Below are 23,859 nucleotides of genomic sequence, written 5' to 3'. Positions count from 1 at the left end.
GAATCGTTTTTTGGACATAGCTCGGTAAGTAATTGTCCGATTAATATGACACCTTGAAAAGGCACATCCTCGGGTCCCCAGCAATATACCTGGCAAGTTAAAAGTATATCGGACCCGTGGTTGTCGAGAAACAGCGGTCACAGACAAACGTACAAACAGAGATTACTGGAATTATAGATAGATGTTGATGCTCGATCATAAACTGGCATTTGAAGACAGATGGGAGTAAACCAATTGCTCAAACCTGCTTTTTGCTTTGCTTGTGCAGGGTAACTAGGACACCTGGTAGAGCGCATACCTCCGCCAGGCTTAACAGTTTACATCTTGGATCCCACAGATAGGCCAGATGTGTATCCGGATCTTAACCAGAATCTAATCAGCTTGTTCCTGTCACACACTGATCCTGTCCATAACTTGAGATATCCTGCTCAGACAAACGGGTGAAAACGGCCTCCGTCCACCTTCGTTCGGTAGGAACAAAAATACTGAAAATTTAAATTTACGTCCAGTGAGATTTTATTTCAGCTTAACATCCTTGTGCATAAAATACTATGTGGTAATCTAAAGCTGCAATCAAATATAAAAAATAATTAGAAAATAAGGTCGAACATAGCCCACCTCCCTCCCCCACTGCCCCCAATCCCAAATAATGCAATTGTGAAACTACCATAGAAAAACAAGATTAATCATGCGATCTCTGAAATACTACAACCCTCCCCCTCCCCAAATCAGTTTCCTCACATCTAATGTTATGGATCATCAGAGTGAAAAATACAGAGTGAATCACATGCTTTGATCAACGGACGACTATCCCTCCCTTCCCCAACAAGCAGCAATCGCCACCAACGTCCATAAAGTATTCCGATTGCATGCTGCATTCCTCAGCCACCCACCACCGCAGACTTTCCCATGTATTATCTTGGAATTTAACTGAAGCGTCCATGCACCCCCCCCCCTCCCCCCTTCCCCGAAAAATGAACACAGACAGCAAATTAAACTGCCAACACACAAGGGTGTTCAGTTATACCCTCCAAAACCAATGCTCCAACACCAGGAACAAAATGGGTGCTGCAGGCCTGGGGCTCCACAGAAAGTGCGAGTTGTAAGAATGGTTAAAGCAAAATCTACACGTACGAGCCAATGACACACACACTGACACATCCTCCAGCCTCGTTCATCGTGGTCCGCTCGCATTCTTGTCTTCATAAATGGAAATTTCAATCTGAGAAAATACCTGTTCAAGGAAGCAGTCTCATACGTGTTTTATCATACGAGTCAAGATTCATGGAAAAGCTAGAACGCTGAATGCATCAGGATGGAAGAGGACAAACGGAACAGCAGAGAGAGGGGGGGAAACATTAACAGCAGAGAGAGGGGGGAAAACATGAACAGCAGAGAGAGGGGGGAAAACATGAACAGCAGAGAGAGGGGGGAAAACATGAACAGCATAGTTCAAGGACAAGATAGAGGGAGACTTGAACAAACAATGGGTAGTGGGGAGGAAAGGATACATGGGGTCGACAAGATGGATACGAGAACGGCACTCTGTTCAACACACACAGTTTACGTTTCATACCCCACGGATCTGCATCAAAATCTAATCAGCTTATTATAACCTGACTAACTCATCCACCTAGTTTTGTCATAACTCATTATGACATTTTGTCACATTTTGAAATGTCATGCTATATATCGTTTTTGGCCCCATTAGTTAGGCAGCTTAGCAATTTTTGGGGAAACGAGTTTACAAAAGTACCATTTTTATTTTAGTGGTTCATTGGACCATATGCAATAGAATTAGGACCGGAGGCAAGACATATACATTATACAGTGTTTGACTTTTGCGCAAATACGACTCGCACAGCATAATATCGAGCAATACATTTATGCAAATAAATCATCAACTATTGGAGTTAGACTAAAATCGTAAATACATAAATTGCTGGACAAATTACCTTGAACAACATGTTGTCTGTTCTAAAGCTATATTGTCATTACATCCTTGTAGTTGCGTACATGTTAGATATATGAGAGGTGCGCGAGTCACAAGTATAACACATTTGTATAAACACTCGGTATTATATTACTAATTATTATTACATGGAAGCATTAGATTTATTATGCAGGCGTGCATAAGTTTTACAAATAACACTGAATGTAATGAAATAAAAGTTAGCTTCCTTGTTGAAAATATATACATAATTGGTTTTTGTCCAATAAAAAGGTGAAGAACACTGTATATTTCTTGCCTCCGGTCCTAAATCTATTGTATATGGTCTAATGGAACACCAAAATAAAAATGGCGCTTTTGTCAAGCCGTTCCCCATTTTCGATAAATATGCTGCTAAGCTGCCTGACGACATCTCTCAAAGGTGAGGAATCACTTTAAAAAAAACAAAAAAATTCTAATAATAATAATAAAAATAAGATAAATAAATAACTAACTAATAAAATAATAAGCTATTATTAAATAACAAACAAACAAATAAATACTGCACGAGTAGAACGTAATTGTGGTTTTGAATTACGTGTTGGTGAGGCGTTTTGAATTACGTGGTGGTGAGGCGTTTTGAATTACGTGGTGGTGAGGCGTTTTGAATTACGTGGTGGTGAGGCGTTTTGAATTACGTGGTGGTGAGGCGTTTTGAATTACGTGGTGGTGAGGCGTTTTGAATTACGTGGTGGTGAGGCGTTTTGAATTACGTGGTGGTGAGGCGTTTTGAATTACGTGGTGGTGAGGCGTTTTGAATTACGTTGTGGTGAGGCGTTTTGAATTACGTGGTGGTGAGGCGTTTTGAATTACGTGGTGGTGAGGCGTTTTCAATTACGTGGTGGTGAGGCGTTTTCAATCACGTGGTGGTGAGGCGTTTTCAATTACGTGGTGGTGAGGCGTTTTCAATTACGTGGTGGTGAGGCGTTTTCAATTACGTGGTGGTGAGGCGTTTTCAATCACGTGGTGGTGAGGTGTTTTCAATCACGTGGTGGTGAGGTGTTTTCAATTACGTGGTGGTGAGGTGTTTTGAATTACGTGGTGATGGTGTTTTGAATTACGTGGTGATGAGGTTTTGAATTACGTGGTGCTGAGGTGTTTTGAATTATATGGTGCTGAGGTGGTTTTTATTTACGTGGTGCTGATGTTTTGAATTATATGGTGCTGAGGTGTTTTTATTTACGTGGTGCTGAGGTGTTTTGAATGATATGGTGCTGAGGTGTTTTTATTTCCGTGGTGAGGTTTTGAATTATGTGGTGCTGAGGTGTTTTGAATTACGTGGTGCTGAGGTATTTTGAATTACGTGGTGCTGAGGTGTTTTGAATTACGTGGTGATGAGGTGTTTTGAATTACGTGGTGCTGAGGTGTTTTGAATTATGTGGTGCTGAGGTGTTTTTATTTATGTGGTGCTGTTGTGTTTTGAATTATATGGTGCTGAGGTGTTTTTATTTCCATGGTGGTGTGTTTTGAATTACATGGTGCTGAGGTGTTTTTAATTGTATGGTGCTGAGGTGTTTTTAATTATATGGTGGTGGTGTTTTTATTTACGTGGTGAGGTGTTTTTAATTACGTGGTGCTGAGGTTTTTAATTACGTGGTGCTGAGGTGTTTTGAATTATGTGGTGGTGAGGTGTTTTGAATTACGTGGTGGTGAGGTGTTTTGAATTACGTGGTGGTGAGGTGTTTTGAATTACGTGGTGGTGAGGTGTTTTGAATTACGTGGTGGTGAGATGTTTTGAATTACGTGGTGGTGAGGTGTTTTGAATTACGTGGTGGTGAGGTGTTTTGAATTACGTGGTGGTGAGGTGTTTTGAATTACTTGGTGGTGAGGTGTTTTGAATTACTTGGTGGTGAGGTGTTTTGAATTACTTGGTGGTGAGGTGTTTTGAATTACTTGGTGGTGAGGTGTTTTGAATTACTTGGTGGTGAGGTGTAATCTTCCCAAACTTCCAGTCTGCACGCACCCCTCCCGTATGTACGTGCTAAGGGGTTCTTTTTTGCATTTTTAGCTGCGACGAGCAGCTCTGAGGACCGCGTTGTTGTTCTTGTTGTTGGGGTGCCTTTATCGAATAGCGCATGTGCATACACTCGGACTTCCCCTACCGACCAAGCCCGTTTCAAATTATCCCTCTGCCACCCAGAATTCACATTAATAAATAACATTAATGAATTAACATTAACAGAAATAACATTCACGTCCATACATTATATGTAATCAGTTGATGAAGCATGTTGCGTCGCAAAACAAAGGACAAGACCAGAACTGAAAGACAAAAAGACGCTAGTGCATGCGTATAATTTAATGACTGGTCGAATTTGGTAGCGCATATTGCAACGGATATCCTCATGATTCTACACGTCGCAGCTGGTGACCACACTGTGGTCATTTTACTCTTGTTTCAACCTAAATCTTCAACCTAAATTGCTTTTAAAATGTAATATCACAAACACTACAAATAAATTTGTGCAAAATAATTGTTTGTATTATGATTGGTGTAAATCATGACAACATAGCAATTCAGGTACAGTCATTATCCTCAGCTAAAACAAGCCCCTGTAATGAGGCGAGTGTAGCGAGCTGAGCCAAGCTGGTATATATATATATATATATATATATATATATATATATATATATATATATATATATATATATATATATATATATATATATATATATATATTGTTGCAGATATGAGGACTGTATTTTTTTGATTGTGTGCTTTATTATTATTATTATTGTTTATTCTGCGCCCCCTGCCTCTGGAGCTGTGTAAAGGTGAAAGGGCATCCCATAATTAGTCCACAAGCATACACGTCAGCCAATAATAGAATACCCCTGTTCGATAGTTATATCTTATTCTGTGTTTTAGGGTAAGGCTGTGTCTCCCATTAATTGAAGTACTCCATTGCACCAGTGAAAGAGAATAGATCCCCTTTCATTCCCCTCCCCAAAATCTCCATTTCCTTTCACATCCCCCTTTCGTCATTGCCAAGCCTCGATTGCCAATTACATCCCCTCCAAAACCACCATTGAACATGTGCTCGGGTCGGGGAAGAGGGGCGTGCCCGCCCGTCGTCATCAAGGGCGGAGCCAGAGGGTCGCGTGACCAACCAGGGCCAAGGTGAGCACACCGATGGGCGTGTCCTGAAGGCCGGCGGCTTGATCGCCGGAGGCGCTATAAAGGCGCGCGCGCAAGAAGCGTGGGGGTCGGTGGTGAGGAGTGAGTGGACCAAGAGAGAGAAAGAGTGGTTGGACCAAGAAAGAGAAAGAGTGGTTGGACCAAGAGAGAAAGAGTGGTTGGACAGGGAGACGTGCAAGAGTGTTGTTGAGTTGAGGGTTTGGACCAGACGAGTCAGACGAGTCCTGGCAAAGCAAGCGGCGGCCACAGCAGCAACAACACCCAACAGCCGCTTGGGGCCTGGACGGCGGTTTTGAGCAGGGCCGCGAAGGAACGGCGGCTGCTAAACGCGCCGATCGTGCTGCAGGACCCCCTTGGACCTTCCTCTCCCTCCAGCCATCCACCTCCTGCCTTTCCACCCTTCTTGTGTACGTGAGTTTGTTCTGTGTGTCTTGTCCCTGGGTATTTAATTAAGTCTGTATAAGCTAGTATTTGCACTGTGTCACCTGCGTCTTATGTGTTGTAAATAAACGTGACTGCTTTCTTTTTGCTTGTCTGTATAATAAATCCAATTACTCTTCTGTCCGTCTTCTCGTCTTATTCCTTTTCCTCTTTGCATTTCGTCGTTTTAGTCTTTTCCAGATTGGGCAGCTGCGGTGCGATACGGCCAAAGTTCTGGGTGAATCGGGGAACAACTGTTCGGTCGCGGAGCTTTCGCTCGGCAAACAACATCCTAAACCGCGATCAGTAACAATATATATATATATATACATATATATATATATACATATATATATTGTTGCGAATATGGAATTTGGCCTCCATATCCGCTTGTAAATATTCCCCTGTTTTCTCCAATACTCCCCAACTTTCCCCAATCCCCCATTCCCTAGTCCCATTGCATGTAAATAACAATCAGTAGAGCCGACCTTCCCCTTATTCCCCCATTAAATGTCGTGCCCAGGTCCACCGCACCACACGTAGACAACTTTCGGACATCTTCCTAGCTATTCTTATTCTATGTCAGTTAAGGCCTCGTCTCCATTAATTATGACTCTTCGTTGCACCAGAATGTGATTATATGGCATCAGTAGTGAGTTTAGGACCTTTCCCATACCTCCTCCCATCTTCTTCCCCAAACAACAACAAACAACAACTACAACAACAATTACAACTACAACTACGACTACAACAACAGAGGGGCGGGGAGTGTGCGTCCTCACACCGGCTCGGTTACCCGCCATGACCATGCGCTCCACGGCGTTACCCCGAAGGGGCTGGCTGTCAGCTCCTCGTCAGGGGCGGAGCCAGGAACCCCCCCACGCACCCAATGAGAAGCAACGTGCCGATTCCATCTGGGGCGGAGCTAACGAGCCGAGGGCATGTCACTCCCCGCCGGATATACGCGGCCCCGCGCCGGATGTGACGTCAGATGCGCCTCAGCTTGGAGAGAGAAGCCACCGCCACCCCCAGCGCGACGAGACCTCCCCGCATCTTTGGACCGGACCGGACCGTACTGTACCCTGCCCCGAGCCCAGGAGGACCTGGAGCCATCGATACCCGCTTTCCTGTCATCAACCCCCGTGTGAGTCAGCCGTTGTCCCGTTTGTCTGTCGTCTGTCCGGGGTTAATATAAGAGTGTGTCTAAGTGCCTGTCTTTCTGTGATTATACCTCTAGCCCCTGTAATCTGACCTTTCCGTACGAATATAATCTCCTCCGGAGGTCTTGAGAATTGAAACATTGGTGTCGTATTGTGTTATTGTAATCCAGCCGGGTGTCTTCTTTTTCTTATTGAGCCAGCATCGCGCGACTAGTCAACGTTCGGGCACAATCGGGTAACTTGTGCAGACGTGGTCATACCATAAAACCGCTCGGTAAATAACATCCAAGCCACGTCTGTAACAATATATATACATATATATATATATATATATATATGTATATATATATATGTATATATATATATGTATATATATATATATACATATATACATATATATTAGGGTGGTCCACAGATATATGTAATATTTAATACGATTAAAAATCCATGCTCCACAAGCCTGCCCTTGTTCCTATGTTTATAAAGATCATATCAACCAAATATGAGGTCAATTGGAACTTATTTAGAGGTTGCTCAAAAAATAACATTTTAAATTTATCCTGTTTTTTTCAGATGGCAGAAACTCGCAGCTCTTCCACAGTTTGGTTGCTGGGCAAGTCTGAAAAGGAAATAATATGTGGGGGACTACCAAGCAAAGGACACACATTGCAGAAAATGGTGTACCATCACATACAAGAACACCATACAGTTCGTGAAAGTGCCAAACTTAGTGTACAAGCTGTGTGTGCATACTGGGAGAAAGCACGAATTCCAGTGCAGAGAGTAGATTCCTGTGAGCGCCAACTTTTGAAGTTGTATGATGCCTACAAACTGGTAAAGAAAAATAGAACCAAGACATTCGAAAACTATAGAGTGAAGGAGCAGATGTTCAAAGATGATCTTCAATCCCTCTTTGATATCTCACCAAATGATGCGCTTGAGAAAATGACGAATGAAGAAGGCAAAGCATTCCTTATCATGCAGCTTGAGGATCCCTCAAGTTCACGTATGGGATCTGTGGACAACACACTGGCAGTGAAGGAGAACAGAAAGCATATCAGGCTTGAGAATGAAGATAAAAGAAAGAAGAAACATGCTGCTGAGACTCTAACAGCAATGCAATCTGTTCCATCAACATCGGCTGTGGTTGATGATGATGATGATGAGTCTGAGATTGAAAGCTCCGATTCAGGGGACAATGAATTCAAACTCCAAAGTCCATCTTTTGCCAAACAGGCGAAAAAGGCTCCCATCAATGTGATCACTCCAGCAATAGTGGTAACTCTGGACAGAGTAAATCTCTCAGATTGGCATGCTATGTTTGTGGCCAGTACTTTTGCACAATCTCCTAGTCATACCATTGAAGACATTTCTCTGTCACGCAGTGGAATTCATCATGCTCGAATTCGTGGAAGGGAAATAATGGCCACTGAAGAAAAGGCAAATTTCTCATTTAATAGCCCACTCCTACTACACTGGGATGGGAAACTGCTCCCTGATTATACTGGCAATCACATAGAATCTGTTGATCGGGTAGCGATACTTGTAACTGGTATGAATACCGAGAAGTTGCTTGGAGTCCCAAAAATTCCCCAAGGCACTGGTGAAGCACAAGCAAATGCATGCATACAACTTCTTGAGGAGTGGAATGTCAAACAGTTGGTGAAAGGCATAGTGTTTGACACCAATGCATCCAACACAGGGCTGAGATATGGAGCATGTACCCTCACTGAAGCAGCTTTGGATGCTAAGCTTGTCTGGATTGCATGTCGTCATCATGTGTTTGAAGTAATGCTCTCTGATGTTACAACTAAAGTCATACGACCCACTAGCGGACCTGAGATCAGACTGTTCAAGGTTTCAAAAACAGTGGCCTTTAATTGACAGGAAGAGGTTCCATGTAGGAGAAGATAAAATATTTTCCGATAATCTTGTTGAACGTCAGAATACGATACATTTTTATGCAGCTGCACTCGAAGAACAACACCAACATGATGACTATTGTTACGGATTCGTCACTTCCATTGTGGTGGTTTGCATCCACTGTAAATATTTCTGATTCCATGTACTATTATTGTTTTCAAAAGGTTTATTGTCCATGAACTGTTTTCAAAAGGTTAAAAAGTTAATGTTAAAAGAAACAGGAAACCGGATCGGGAACCGGACGACGAAGAGGAAGAGGGAGAAAAGAAGGCGGAGCAAGTGGAGTCGGACAATAAGCATAGCTGCTTCTTGGTCTGGAGCGAACGTTGGCGAGCAAGAGTCACTGGCGAACTTTCGGGTTTCCGGGAAAGGGATTCCTGCGAGTTGACATCGCTGTGACCGATCAACCTGTGTGTCAGGTTTTTGGCGGTGGATTCCGAGGAGAATTAACGCCGGGCCGTTACGTCTCAAGAGCGGGTCGTCGGCCATTTTGACTCGTGCAGGACTTGTGCTTCGCTCGCGGTTTCGTCTCTTTTCGACCATTTTCACCGCATTCAGACGTCGATCTGGGGCGTGTGTGTGACGTGGCTTTTAGAAGGTTACTTCGTCCATACCAGAGGGTGTGATCTCTCCGTCGCCTTGAGGGCGCCTTTGTACAGCTTCGGCGGTGTGACTGTACTTGCCATCCGCACGGGATTTTGGTCTCGATTGGACATCGTTCTGGCGATTGCTGGAGCGAATCAACTTCGTCTTGAAGCCGGGAATAAGAGACTTTGGGGAATGTTCTTGTTTCACTCACTTGGAGCACCGTGAGTTATATATTACAAAACTGATGGTACCATCATAGGACATATTGATTGTACTTTTGAATACTATTGTTGTTGTACTGTTATTCTTGTGTGATCTTAATACAATATTTGTTTGTGAGTAACAATTGGGGTGGCTTCTCCGTTGATCTTTGACACACAGAATAACACATTTTTCTGCCGTGACTCCTCTGGGGGCTCGGAGGTACACCGTGACCAGGGAGTCGGGGAGGAGCACGTAACACTATGAAGAACTTCTGAGACTATGCCATACATTTCTGGGTGGATGCGAGGCCAGAGAGGTGAAATTCCATGCCCCAGGAGCTATGCACAATGCCCGCTGGATGATGAAAGCCATATATGCTCTCAAGATGGTTCTCTTCAAAGACCAAATAAAGCTAACATCACGTGAATTGAAGGGAATCTCAGATTGCTCTTTTTGTTGCACTTGTGTATGCGAGATTCTGGCATGAGGCGCTGCTACCCACAAAGGCACCTCTCAATGATTTGCTTCTTCTTTCAACCCTTGATTCTTACCCAGATATGGTTGTCCGTGAGACTGCTGTCAAAGCATTCACTAGACACCTCTGGTATTTGTCAGATCACCTTGCTGCATTAGCTCTTTTTGATAGCTGGGTGGATGATGAGACAAAGGCAAAGATGGTGAAGAACTTCAAGCGGGCTCCAAAGCCAAACAATCTTCATAGGATAGATGCTAAAGCCTTTAGGCTTTCTGACTCAGTGGACACCTACATCACAAGTCGATCTCTTGAATTATTTGGTGTTGTCATCTCAGAGTCTGACAAAGAAGTATCACTCAGTTTTCTGGAAAAGGAGCCACACCTCTGGAACACAGACAACTCATACCAAGAGCTTGAGAAGAAGATACGCAGCATGAAGGTTATCAATGACTGTGCTGAGCGAGGTGTTGCTCTCATCCAAACTTTCCATGACACTCTGACCAAGAATGAAGAGCAGAAGCAATGTGTTGAGAGTCGTGAAACTTCATCGTGAAAACTTTCCAGTGTCAACCAAAGCCATCTCGTCAAAGAAGTAGGCAATGTTTTGAAACACAAGTTTCTGAAAACAATGTTACGTAAAATCATTCAAATTATGTGTATTCTGATGTTTACTTTGTTTTAATTGTTCTGATAGATTTGTTTTATCGTCTGATAGATATTTTATATTTTCTGATGGATGATTTATTTTTTCCGATAAATGATTTATTGTCAAATTAATACATGAATGTTTAATCTACTGTTTTGTTTTTAATCTTAATTTGACTATATGAATGAACAATGAACGATGAACATACATGTACATTGTACAATGTACAAAATTATTTATTAGTTTACAAACAAACAATAACAATAATAAATAATTTGAGTAATTGAAAATAGATAATTATCTATGAATTGATGTATGATGCTAAAAATTCTGTATCTCATTATTCATTAAAATTTGTCAACATTTTGAGCAACCTCTAAATATTGTCCAATCAACCTCAAATTTTCACCACAAACTACTTTCTTCAATAGGAATAGGGGCAGGCTTGTGAATGAATGAATGAATGAATGATCGTTTTAAGGCCATTTCTCCCCGCTGGAGCGGGGGTTAGCCTTGCGGGCCCCATGACAATCATGGTTCCCTGTTTGAGGCAATGTTTTTACGGCCAGATGCCCTTCCTGACGCCAACCCCTAGTCGCCTCTTACGATGCGCAGGGATACGGTGTACCGATTCTAAATCGGGGTACACACCGGGATCATTCATCCCAGCAAGCTGGTACTCAAAATTTGCCGACCTCGGAAGGATGACAGGCTGAGTCAACCCCCCTGGCGTTAATTCAGCGATTGACCGGGATTCGAACCCAGGATCCGAGGATCCCAAGCCGGCACCCTAACCGCTAAGCCAACACCATGCTTGTGGAGAAATGAAAATCCAATCTTCAAATTTTTGGACCACCCTACTATATATATATACATACATGTATATATATATATATATATATATATATATATATATATATATATATATATATATATATATATATATATATATATATTGTTGTGGTTTTAGAACCCACACTTGTTGTAAATAAATAACTCCTAAATATGACAAAGGTTAAAGGTTGCACCCTTAGTTAGGCCACAGCAACACGTCGGCCACCTTAGAAATTCCAGTTATTTCATTATTATGTGTTTTAGTTAAGGCCGTGTTTCCAATAGTTGAATCTGCGTTGCATCAATTAAATAAGAGTAGGTCCCCAATCCATTCCGGCCATTTTGCGACCTCCCTCTCCAAGCACCGCCATTACCCATGCGGGCGGCCCGAGGAAAAAGGGGGCGGAACTCCAAGAACAAGGTGTGGCCCGTCAACCAGCCATCAAAGGCGTGGCCGGTAAGCCCCCACCAGCCAACCAGGGCTGAGGGAAGATCACCGACGGGCGTGGCCTTTGTGGAGCGCGGAGTGATCTTGGCGCGCGTTATATAAGCGCGAGCGCAAAGCCCTTTTACGGACTTCTTTCAAAGGACTCGCGCGAAAAGGATTGGTGAAAGGACTTGCTGAGAAGCGCGCACTACAAACGAACTGCGCACCGGGACTTCTTCTTTTCACGGACTTGTTGGAGGCGCGTGCATTGAAAGGACTTGGAGGGGGTGCGTTTAGCACGACCATCCATTTATTAAGTACGCTGAAGCATCCCAGTCCCCCCGCTATATGTAAGGTCCGCTCGCGTCCAACGATACGCAGAGCTGCCTGCCGGGTTTCGCCCGCGGGACCGGAGCCTGGACGGAGTCGACTGGAGCCTGGACCATCTACCTGGACCTTCCACCCGACCAGCTACAACCCCCGTGTGAGTGTCTATGTTTGTCTGGGGTCGTAAGTTAAGACTGTGTAGTTTAGCCTGCCCTGTGTCCTTCTTCTTCCTGTACATTCTTTCCTTTCCTCTTCTTTTTGGTTTGTAAATAAATTACCTTGTTCTTTCTTGGTTTTCCCTAATCCGATCGCATCCGTCCTTTCTATCAATTGAGTACCTGTGGCACGATTAGGAACCGCTCAGAATCGGGTTAGTCATTGTTAACGGCCTGAGTCGCGGCTCGCTTCGCTCGGCGTGTCCACCAACGCCGCGGCTCGGGCGGGGCTCATTTCCTCGCTTCCCGGAAGGCGCTGGTAATTAGGTAATAGGAACAATTCGGCCTACCACCCTATTCAGCGCTGACCGGAAGTGACGTCATAGCTCCAGGACTCGGGACGGCCAGCTTAAAGGACAAGGGGATCAATCCCCCCTTGATAAGGGGAGTGCCGACCCCCGAGATCCGTAACAATATATATGTATATGTATATATATTTGAAGTAACAATTTCCAATCAAACAGCAAGAGGATACAACTCGGAGACCCCTGTCAATGGGGTTTGTCAACAGAAGACCTCGCTGAGCATACACCTTCTCATTTTGATCCTGGATGTACTTCGCAATCTTGTTGAGAACCTAGGTTAGGAAGAAAATAAACACACAAATATGGAATTCCTGGAAGTGACAGCAGTGATATGGCTCCATGAAGAATTGCAACAGCATGCCATGCATGTTGTCAGCCACTTTCAATTCTACAAGTAGTAACACCTTTTCATAATGCGTGTCGATGCACATGAAGATGGTGTAGCCAGTCAAGCAACCCAGAATGCTCTCCAGATACGATCGCCCTCCAATCTTCTCCGCCTCTGCGTATAGCTTGTTCAAAGTCCTGATGGTATCCTCAAAAAGGTTTTTATCTATCTGCAAAATGTATTAAAGACATACCATTGTTGGGTTATTGTGAACATCGTTGACGATGAGGTGCTTGGTGACCATGTGTCTGTGAGTCCGTTTCGCTCGGAAGGGTTTTTAGGGTTAATCTTGGAATTTCTTTGGTTGGGCCATGTGGGTGGTTTGTGCTGTTTCAAGCAACAAAGCTTGTGCAAAAAAAAATTCCAGTATCAATTGTTTTTGGGAAACAGTTAGCGTGGCCACAGTGCGGATTCTTCTCCTCATACCTTACTTCGCCGTCTCCCTCCATTTTGTCTCACCCCTGCTGATGGTGCACTGTTCCCCCCTCCCCACCCCTTTCAATGGATCCCCTTGTTCTCATGTCCTGAACCGTTCTAGCTCCTCCATGAGCCATATATTGTCTCCAAGCAATCTATCTTGGGTTTGAATCCAGACCCAATCCGAATTGGCGTTAAACAGGCGGCCCACCTGCCAGCATTACCTTGTGGTTGTTAAAGGTCCGACACCTACAGTATCCTTTGAAGAGTGGGTGAGAGATATTACCAGCATCCTGAACAAATTACAAATTCCTGCCCCCAACTACTACGAGGAAGGCAATTGCAAACTACCCAGGATAACCATTGCCAAGAAAAGTAAAATCTGCTGGCAGTTGCTGTTGGACGTTGTTGGACCCAAGGGGAAAGGTGACCCTCTGGAGTGTGGCTCGTACCGAGCGATAAAGTTATTGGAGCATGGAATGAAGGTATTGGAAAGGGTGTTGGAGAGGAGGATAAGGAAGAAAGTGAAGATTGACGAAATGCAGTTTGGATTTATGCCAGGAAGAGGAACGACAGACGCGCTTTTCATTGTGAGGCAGTTGCAGGAGAAGTACATGGAGAAGAGGAAGAAGTTGTTTCTTGGGTTTGTTGATCTGGAGAAAGCATTTGATAGGGTTCCACGCAAAGTATTGACATGGGCATTGAGGAAGTTAGGAGTGGAGGAATGGTTGATCAGAGTAGTGATGGCAATGTACAAAAGAGCGCGCACAGCTGTAAGGACGAAGGATGGGAACAGTGGTGAGTTTGAGGTGAAGGTGGGAGTGCGTCAGGGGTCGGTACTACGTCCACTACTATTTGTAGCTGTGATGGAGGTGCTGGCTCAGAATGTAAAGGAGGGTTTACCGTGGGAGTTGTTGTATGCAGATGATCTGGTGTTGATTGCGGAAAGTATGGATGGACTGAAGGAAAAGATGAACAAGTGGAAGGAATGTATGGAGACAAAAGGTCTGAAGGTGAATATCGGAAAGACGAAGGTGATGGCAAGTGGTAAAGTATGTGGTGAGGTGGAAAGAACTGGGAAGTGGCCATGTGCTGTGTGCAGGAAGGGTGTCGGAGTGAACTCCATTCAATGTACAATGTGCGCTGAGTGGGTTCATCAAAAGTGTAGTGGTCTGAGAGGGTCATTAACCAGTGTGGCAGCTACATTCAAATGTAAGGTGTGCACAGAGGGAGCTGCAGATGGAGGAAATGTTGAGTTGGATCTTGGAGACGGCATGAAGCTGGAAGGTGTGAAAACATTTTGCTACCTCGGAGACATGCTGAATGGAGAAGGTGGATCAGACTCGGCAACGGTTGCTAGAGTGAGATGTGCATGGAAGAAGTTTCGGGAATTGAGTGGCATGCTGATGAGGAGGGGAGTGTCGTTGAAGCTGAAGGGAAAGGTGTATGCTGCATGTGTGAGAAGTGTTATGATTTATGGGAGCGAGACATGGGTCATGAATGTAGAGCAGCAACGAAGGCTGGAAAGGGTGGAAATGTGAATGGTTCGATGGACGTGCGGAGTATCGTTGAGAGAGAGGAAGACAAATGATGAATTGCGAAAGATGATGGGAATAAAGCCTGTGATGGATGCTGTGAAGAGGAACAGGTTGAGATGGTTTGGTCAAGTGTTGAGGAAGGATGAAAGTGACTGGTTGAGAAGAGTGATGGAAATGAATGTAGAAGGAAGTAGAGGACGGGGAAGACCAAGAAAGACTTGGCTGAAGATGGTGGAAGAAGAAATGCGGGCAAGGGGGTTAACAAGGGGAGATGCAGAAAATAGGGCAAAATGGAGAAGATAGTCATGGGGACCGCAAGGCTAACCCCCGCTCTCGCAGGGAAAATGGACTTTAAAATGCATGTTGTGTTGTGTAGTTGCTGTTGGACGTATCCCACATCGTCTCATGGAGAAGTAGGCAAGTTATCGCCGGCATTCTGAACAAATGACTAATTCCTAGCACATTGTCCAACGTCATGCCTGGCCCAGCCTGTTACAAACAACTTGTGTAACGACCATCGGAACAAGGCAAACATAGCTTTCCTCGTCTACTTATTATCCATAATCATCAAAAAGTCAGGTAGATGGATTAGAAATGAGCATGGAATATCCCCACTTACCCGGGATTCGAGTTCAGGGATAGGTTTGAGCTGGAACCGACAGGCAGTGCCCTGCGAGAAATCGCGCTGCACGAACACTTTAGTGAGCAGAAAAGCTTGCGAGGACAGCTCGTCCATGCCGTGAGCCTGTGCAACGATATACATAATTATATTTATAGTAATATAGTTAGACATAAGACAAACAGCCTCCGCCATTCCTACTGCCAGCCAGAACAAAGTGCGCCATTAACTATTAAGGTTGCATTCCCTCAACCAGCACTAATCCACAAGCTACGTGTTCAACAAACAATAACTTGATGTCAATGACTGATGACCACGGATTCTGGTAAACCTCACCTCAGCCATTGTCTCGGCTTGCGAGCCGCTTCCGGCTTCCGCATCACCGTGAACATGGTTGTCCTATTTATACATCGTTCTTTAAAGATCAGTTTTTCAGATGCAATATTCCTTTAAAGGGCCAAACTCGTTAAACTAAGACATAAAACAAACACATCAAGTGGTACATTTAATTTAAAAGGACCATACTCCGCTCAACTGCTACTAACCTTACTACCATGGCCGTCAGACATTGCTCGAACGTGAAAACAATCCGGTTTTGTGATCGAGAAATCCAAAGCAAACGTGTGTTGTCATCGGTTTATGTTATCACCCTCGCCTGAGAGGGTATTGCATTTGAGTCCGTTTGTTACTTGCAAAATCGAAGATTTTTCAAGTATATTGGTCGGTTGCGTTTGTGGTTCCGTCTATTTGTTACTTGGCAAAAAATTTTCTTTTTTTGCAAGCAATTTTTTTTGCAATTTTTGCAAAAGCAAGCTCACTCATGTTTGTGTGTTTGTGTGTGTGTTTGTTTGTTTGTGTGTTTGTTTGTTTGTGTGTTTGTTTGTTTGTCTGTCCGCTCACTTCTACTTGCCTACAGGACACAATTTTAAACCGATCTTCACGAAACTTTACCAAATAGTAGAGTTCGTGGTCCGACAAAATCCAATATATTTTTGGGGTCAAAAGTTCAAAAGGTAAACATAGGCCAAAGGTCAACCACTTTTTTCAAATTTCTAAAATCCTCAGTTTTCATCTGATTGACTTGAAATTTGAATAGGATTTACATATCGGCGAACTGAATTCAACCACCAACTATTTTTGAGATCAGCATAGGCCAAAAGGTCAAGATAGGCCAAAGGTCAACAACCATTTCAAATTTCTAAAATCCTCAATTTTCATCCGATTGACTTGAAATTTGAATAGGATTTACATATCGGCGAACTGAATTCAACCACCAACTATTTTTGAGATCAACATAGGCCAAAAGGTCAACATAGACCAAAGGCCAACCACTTTTTTCTGATCTCTAAAATCCTCAATTTTCATCCGATTGACTTGAAATTTGAATAGGATATACATGTCGGCGAATTGAATTCAACCACCAACTATTTTTGAGATCAGCATAGGCCAAAAGGTCAAGATAGGCCAAAGGTCAACAAACAATCTGTTTGTTTGTCACCGGCCTACAGGTCACAATTCCAAACCGATCATCACGAAACTTCACCAAGTTGTATAGGTCGTCCCAATTGAGAAGCCTATTGTTTTTGCGGTCAAAAGGTCAACATATGCCAAAAGTCACCAACTTTGCGAAATTTCTAAAATCCTCAATTTTCATCCGATTGACTTGAAATTTGAAGGGGACTTGCATATCTGGTCACTGAATTCAACCACCAAGTATATTTGAGGTCAACATCGGCCAAAAGGTCAACAGAGGCCAACATTTCATTTCATCAATGATCTCTCTGACTCTCTTGAAAATCCTCTCTATCTCTTTGCTGACGACTCTACTCTCTGTCGCTCCATTCCTCATCCCTCAGATCGGCAGTCTGCAGCCTTCTCACTCTCTGCAGACCTGGACAAAATCACTGACTGGTCAAACAAGTGGAACATGTCTTTCAATCCTGACAAATCTCACACTCTTACGACGTCTCTCCGAAAAGACCGACTGGACAACCCTCCCATCCACTTTCTGAATAATCTTCTCCAATAAGTTCTGTCACTCAAGCTTTTGGGTCTCACTATCTGCCATGATCTTTCCTGGGAAAACCACATTTCAAATCTGGCCTCCAAAGCCAGTCGCCGACTGGGCATCCTCCGTCGTCGACGTCAATCGCCCCGATCCCCGGTCGCCCCGATCGTTTCGGCTGGTTGTAATATCCTGCCAGGAGTCCTACGACCCTCCGCATCTTACATAACCGTTTGCTGATTAGTGTTACGTGCATTACATGCATACTGCTACATCGCTTGCTAGCAAGGTTTTATACTCTGGGAGGAATGTAGTAAAACGTAGCCATCCAAGCTATAACCCCAGGTGCAGTAACACCATCTGCCCACTACACGATGCTATTATAAGAACTTGTCCGTTGTAAACAAGAATGTATCAATTGAATGCAGGTTTATTAGCAACAACGATGAACAATCAATCTGCAAGACAAAGAAAGCGATGGTAGAACAGAATATGCAGAATATGCAAATAACAATGCGCAGTATTACACAAGATGAGAACGCAATAGAGAACAGCACCATACAAGAGTTGTCTATCTCCCTTTCCCAAAAACGTTCAATTGTGACACAGAATAGAACGAAAACTGGAGACCGAGAAAAAGGATCACACGAGTTTATAGTTGATATTCTTCTGAATTGAATCGGGCTGGTGGTTTGATAATTCGCTTCGGGCGGCCCGTCACCACCCGATCAATCGTCGGAGTCCTCTGAGGGCAGTTCGTGATTTCCTGGTCCATTGTGGGAGTCTCCGGTGGGTGGTTCACTATCGCCCTGTCCGACGCCGGAGTCCCCTCCAGCTGGTCCATCATCACCCGAACCGTCAAGGGGGCAGAAATAGGCAGTGACTGGAGGTGTGGCGGTGGTCTGCACATGTGGTTGGTTAGCGACTCTCGCGGGTGGTGTCATCGCGGTAGTGGAGCGGAATGTCTGTGATGGTAAGCCCGGCGCAATGACATGTTGGGGTTCACCCTTCTGGGGAGTGGTAACAGGATTGAGACAGACTCTTGGAGCGGCGATGGGTTGGGTACCAGACATTAAGTATTTCGGTACGATTGGCATAACACTTGGCATAACGCTTGGCAGCATGCCACTTTTACCAGTCGTAGTGGGAGTTGTCATGCTGAAAGGCGTAAAACGTCGCAGGAACTTACGATTCCGGAGAGTGATTCTTCCGGAGCCATCCACCTTGACAACGTATTGATCGAATTGTTTTACCTCAATCACGGTTCCGGTCCGGTCCCATTTTCGTGGTTCCAGGCCGGTCTGGTTCTGGATCCGGACATGGTCCCCAACGGCCAGTGGAGGTAGTTTTGTCGTGTGTTCAGAGAGTCTTTCGATCTCCCTGGCATGCCGAATGCGCAAAGCTTCCTCACGATTGTTGCGTGTTTCCAGCCAGGTGTCCGATGGCAAGTATCTGCCTGGGATGATCGGTATGAAGTCCTTGACTGGCCTCTTGAAGATGATCATGGCTGGAGACAACCTAGTGTCCTGATCCGGTGCATTCCGGTACTGGAGTATTGCACGTTGGAACCGATCAGTGTCTAGTTCACCATTGGAACCAGTGTTATCGGTGATCATTCTTTTCGATGTTTTGACTGCGATCTCGGCACGACAGTTGCTGTGTGGGAAGGCAGTGGATGACAATCGATGGTTAACGCCCCACCGACGCAAGAAGTCTTGGGTGTCATGTGCCGTGAATTCTGGCCCACCGTCAGATGCCAATTCGTCGGGGATACCATAAGTGGCGAAGTTCGACCGCAGACATTTCACTAGGCCTTGTGCCCCGCCAGTTGTTAGCTGAATGATTGGCCAATTAGAGTAACGATCAACGGTGACCAAATAACTCCGACCCTTGTGATGAAAGTAATCTGAACAAACGTACTGGAAAGGGTAGGCAGGTTCAGCTGAGGCTGTAGGTGGAGCGCTTGGTTGCGATGGGGCCATCCGATTGCAGTGTGAGCAGCGATTGCGCATCTCATGAATCTGGGGAGTGATTCCAGGCCAAAAGATCGAGCTGCTGGCCCGGGTGGTCATAGCCTTGACTCCTTGGTGAGCAGCATGAAGATTCTCAAGGACAAGCTTCCGTAGCTTCGGTGGGATGATAATCCTCCCCTTGTAGACCACTATGCCATCAATAGTGTAGAGGTGTTCACGGAAGGGAAAGTATTCTAAAATGGATGAGTTCAGGTACACCAAGTTGCACCAAGACGTCGATCTGCATCTGCCAAGTACAGTATAAACAATTAAGATTGATTGTTCATAAACAAGAATGTATCAATTGAATGCAGGTTCATTAGCAACAACGATGAACAATCAATCTGCAAGACAAAGAAAGCGATGGTAGATATTAGAATAAGATAATAGATACAGAATATGCAAATAACAATGCGCAGTATTACACAAGATGAGAACGCAATAGAGAACAGCACCATACAAGAGTTGTCTACGTTGAACGCGAAGGGCAGTCCTGTGACATTTATCCTGTGGCATTCACGTGCATACCATTTATCTGAGAGGGTCATCAACCAGTGTGGCAGCTACATTCAAATGTAAGGTGTGCACAGAGGGAGCTGCAGATGGAGGAAATGCTGAGTTGGATCTTGGAGACGGCGTGAAGCTGGAAGGTGTGAAAACATTTTGCTACTTTGGAGACATGCTGAATGGAGAAGGTGGATCAGACTCGGCAACGGTTGCTGGAGTGAGATGTGCATGGAAGAAGTTTCGGGAACTGAGTGGCGTGCTGACAAGGAGGGGAGTGTCGTTGAAGCTGAAGGGAAAGGTGTATGCTGCATGTGTGAGAAGTGTTATGATTTATGGGAGCGAGACATGGGTAATGAATGTAGAGCAGCAACGAACGCTGGAAAGGGTGGAAATGCGAATGGTTTGGTGGATGTGTGGAGTATCGTTGAGAGAATATGAATGAATGAATGATCGTTTTAAGGCCATTTTCCCCGCTGGAGCGGGGGTTAGCCTTGCGGGCCCCATGACAATCATGGTTCCCTGTTTGAGGCATTGTTTTTTTTATGGCCGGATGCCCTTCCTGACGCCAACCCTCAGTCGCCTCTAACGACATGCAGGGATACAGTGTACCTATTCTAAATTGGGGTACACACCGAGATCATTCATCCCAGCAAGCTGGTACTCAATTTGCCGACCTCGGAAGGATGACAGGCTGTCACCCCCCCTGGCGTTAATTCAGCGAATCGATCGGGATTCGAACCCAGGATCCTAGGATCCCAAGCCGGCACCCTAACCGCTAAGCCAACACCAGGCTAGAGAGAGAGAGGAAGACAAATGATGAATTGCGAAAGATGATGGGAATAGAGCCTGTGATTGATGCTGTGAACGAGGAACAGGTTGAGATGTTTTGGTCACGTGTTGAGGAAGGATGAAAGTGACTGGTTGAGAAGAGTGATGGAAATGAATGTAGAAGGAAGTAGAGGCCGGGGAAGACCGAGAAAGACTTGGTTGAAGATGGTGGAAGAAGAAATATGTGCAAGGGGGTTAAAAAGGAGAGATGCAGAAAATAGGGCGAAATGGAGAAGATTGTCATGGGGACCGCAAGGCTAACCCCCGCTCTCGCAGGGAAAATGGCCCTAAAATGCATGTTGTTGTTGTTGTTGTATTCAGCTGCATACCTAGAATGGTAAGAGAATTACATTGCGTGTTGCTTGCTTGCTTGTATACCGTGCTGATACCTTCTCGTATGCACCCGTAGTGTTATTGATACCATGACTGCTGGTCTTTCTTCGAGATGCTGTCTGAGATTGATTCAGATTAAACTCAGTTGGAAAACGTTGTTGTAGACTCTGATTTTTACAACACCCCACATAGAGCACATACGTACTTATCTAGTTATACGTATGTCCCCCGCACATATATATATGTATGCCCCCCGGTGTGTACCCCGGTTTAGAATAGGTACACCGTATCCCTGTGTCGTAAGAGGCGACTAAAAGGGTTGGCGTCAGGAAGGGCATCCGGCCATAAAACATTGCCTCAAAAAGGGAACCATGACAATTACAACTACATATGGGCAGAGTACAGCCTGAAGTACCCCGTGGGGGACCCCACTCCCTCGAGTCAAAAATCAAGGTGGGGAACCCGATCGAAGCAAGGGTGGAAATCACTCCATTTATGAGGACGAAACAACGTCTGATGCCCCACGTGGAGATCGGTTTTTGAGGTTTGGGACATGGAATGCAGGGACAATGGTAGGAAGATCAGGAGAAGTGGTGGTTGTATTCGTCAGAAAAAGAGTGGACATATGTTGTGTGTAGGAGACGAGATGGAAGGAAAGTGGTGTGAGAATGGTGTAGGGTAGGCAGGGACAGAAATACAAGTTTGTGTGGCAAGGGTGCCCGGAAGGCGTGCATTGTGTTGGTGTCCTGTTTTCTGAGGAGTTTGTAGACAGTGTGGTGTGTGTAACTGGAGTGAGTGAAAGGTTGATGATGGTGAAAGTGATGATTGGAAAGCTCTTGGTGAACGTCATCTCTGGATATGCTCCGCAGGTCGGTCAGAGCGATGAAGAGAAGGACAACTTCTGGTGTGCAATAGAGAAGGTGATGGAAAACGTGAAAGATGAGGAAGTTGTTGTGGTAGGAGGAGACGTAAATGGACATGTGGGAAGGAGTATAGACGGTTTTGAGGGAGTTCATTGGGGTTGCGGATATGGTGTGAGGAATGGAGATGGTGAAAGGATTTTGGAGTTTGCTGATGGAGCTGGTTTGTTGATTTGTAATACTCAGTTCCAGAAAGAGGATAATAAGCTTGTTACATACACGTCAGGTGGGTCGACGACAACCGTTGACTACCTGATGGTGCGTAGTTGAGATAGGGGGCACCTGCGGGACACAAAAGTGATCCCGGGGGAGGAGGCTGTTTCACAGCGCCACTTGGTTGTCTGCGACATAAGGGTGAACGGTGCGAGGAGAGCTCGGCGGGTGAAGTACCAACCGAGAATGAAGGTGTGGAGGTTGAAAGAGGTGACAGTGAGGGAGGCATTAAAAGAGAGGCTGAGTAGGGTAGAGGATGATGTGGTTGAGCTTGAAAGTGGTTGGAAGTCAATGAAAGATGGTCTGTTGGGAGCCGTTGGTGAGGTATGTGGATGGACAAAAGGACCACCGAGGCACTCGGAAACATTGTGGTGGGACGATGAAGTTGGAAAGAGGATTGACGAGAAGAGGAAGAGGTTCAAGGAGTGGCAGAAGGCGAAGGATACGGGGGCAGAAAAGGCAGAGCATGAAAGTTATAAGGACGCCAAGAAGGCTGTAAAGAAAGAGGTAGCAAAGGCGCAGGAGGCATGTAGGAAAATGTTTGGAGAAGGCTTGGATTCGGAAGAGGGTGAGAGAGCGGTATTCAGGATTGCAAAGCAGATAGCGAAAGAGAGGTGTGATGTGATGGGGGTGAGTTGCTTGAAGGATGAAGTGAGACAAATCGTTGTGGACCCAGATGGAATTAAAGGAAGATGGAAGAGATATATGGAAATGCTGTTGAATGCAGAGAATGAATGGGATGGCAACATAGAGAGTAACCCTGTTTTAGGACCGGCAGAGAAGATAACCGAGAAGGAAGTTGTGCGAGATATGTTGAAGGCAGCAGGAAGTTGGGATGTGAAGAAAATGACAGAGATCTGTAATCTGGTGGTGAAAGAAGGCCGCATTCCAGTGGATTGGGAACTGAGTACCCTCGTCCCTCTATACAAGGGGAAAGGTGACCCTCTGGACTGTGGCTGGTATCGAGCGATAAAGTTTTTGGAGCATGGAATGAAGGTATTGGAAAGGGTATTGGAGAGGAGGATAAGGAAGAAAGTGAAGATCGACAAAATGCAGTTTGGATTTATGCCAGGAAGAGGAACGACAGACATGCTTTTTATTGTAAGACAGTTGCAGGAGAAGTACATGGAGAAGAGGAAGAAGTTGTTTCTTGGGTTTGTTGATCTGGAGAAAGCATTCGATGGGGTTCCACGCGAAGTAGTGACATGGGCATTGAGGAGGTTAGGAGTGGAGGAATGGTTGATCAGAGTTGTGATGGCAATGTACAAAAGAGCGTGCACAGCTGTAAGGACGAAGGACAGGAACAGTGGTGAGTTTGAGGTGAAGGTGGGAGTGCATCAGGGGTCGGTACTAAGTCCACTACTATTTGTAGCCGTGATGGAGGTGCTGGCTTGGAACGTAAAGGAGGGTTTACCGTGGGAGTTGT

General features: G+C 44.9%; 1 protein-coding gene across 1 annotated transcript; it reads right to left on the bottom strand.

Moving 5' to 3' along the window:
- Nucleotides 1–498: 498 nt before the first annotated feature.
- GOLGA7 (golgin A7) lies at nucleotides 499–16,038 on the bottom strand. The gene is made up of 5 exons (XM_068132899.2): nucleotides 15,952–16,038; nucleotides 15,616–15,741; nucleotides 13,058–13,210; nucleotides 12,824–12,925; nucleotides 499–1,222 (listed from the first exon to the last, which is right to left on the bottom strand). The coding sequence occupies exons 1-5, from the start codon at nucleotides 15,958–15,960 to the stop codon at nucleotides 1,175–1,177; spliced, it is 438 nt and encodes a 145-aa protein (XP_067989000.2). The 5' UTR covers nucleotides 15,961–16,038; the 3' UTR covers nucleotides 499–1,174.
- Between the last annotated feature and the right edge of the window lie 7,821 nt (nucleotides 16,039–23,859).

The sequence above is a fragment of the Myxine glutinosa genome, chromosome 12 (assembly GCF_964187855.1).
Source record: "Myxine glutinosa chromosome 12, kmMyxGlut1.1, whole genome shotgun sequence".
Taxonomy (NCBI): Eukaryota; Metazoa; Chordata; class Myxini; order Myxiniformes; family Myxinidae; genus Myxine; species Myxine glutinosa.
This window is presented reverse-complemented; position numbering and strand designations above follow the sequence as displayed.

Excerpts from the sequence above, each read along its gene's own strand:
- GOLGA7 (XM_068132899.2), bottom strand. Across the intron at positions 13,211-15,615 it reads TCCCTGAACTCGAATCCCGG|ATAGATAAAAACCTTTTTGA; the intron begins GTAAGTGGGGAT and ends TACATTTTGCAG. Across the intron at positions 1,223-12,823 it reads TTGACAGGGGTCTCCGAGTT|ATTGAAATTTCCATTTATGA; the intron begins GTATCCTCTTGC and ends GTATTTTCTCAG.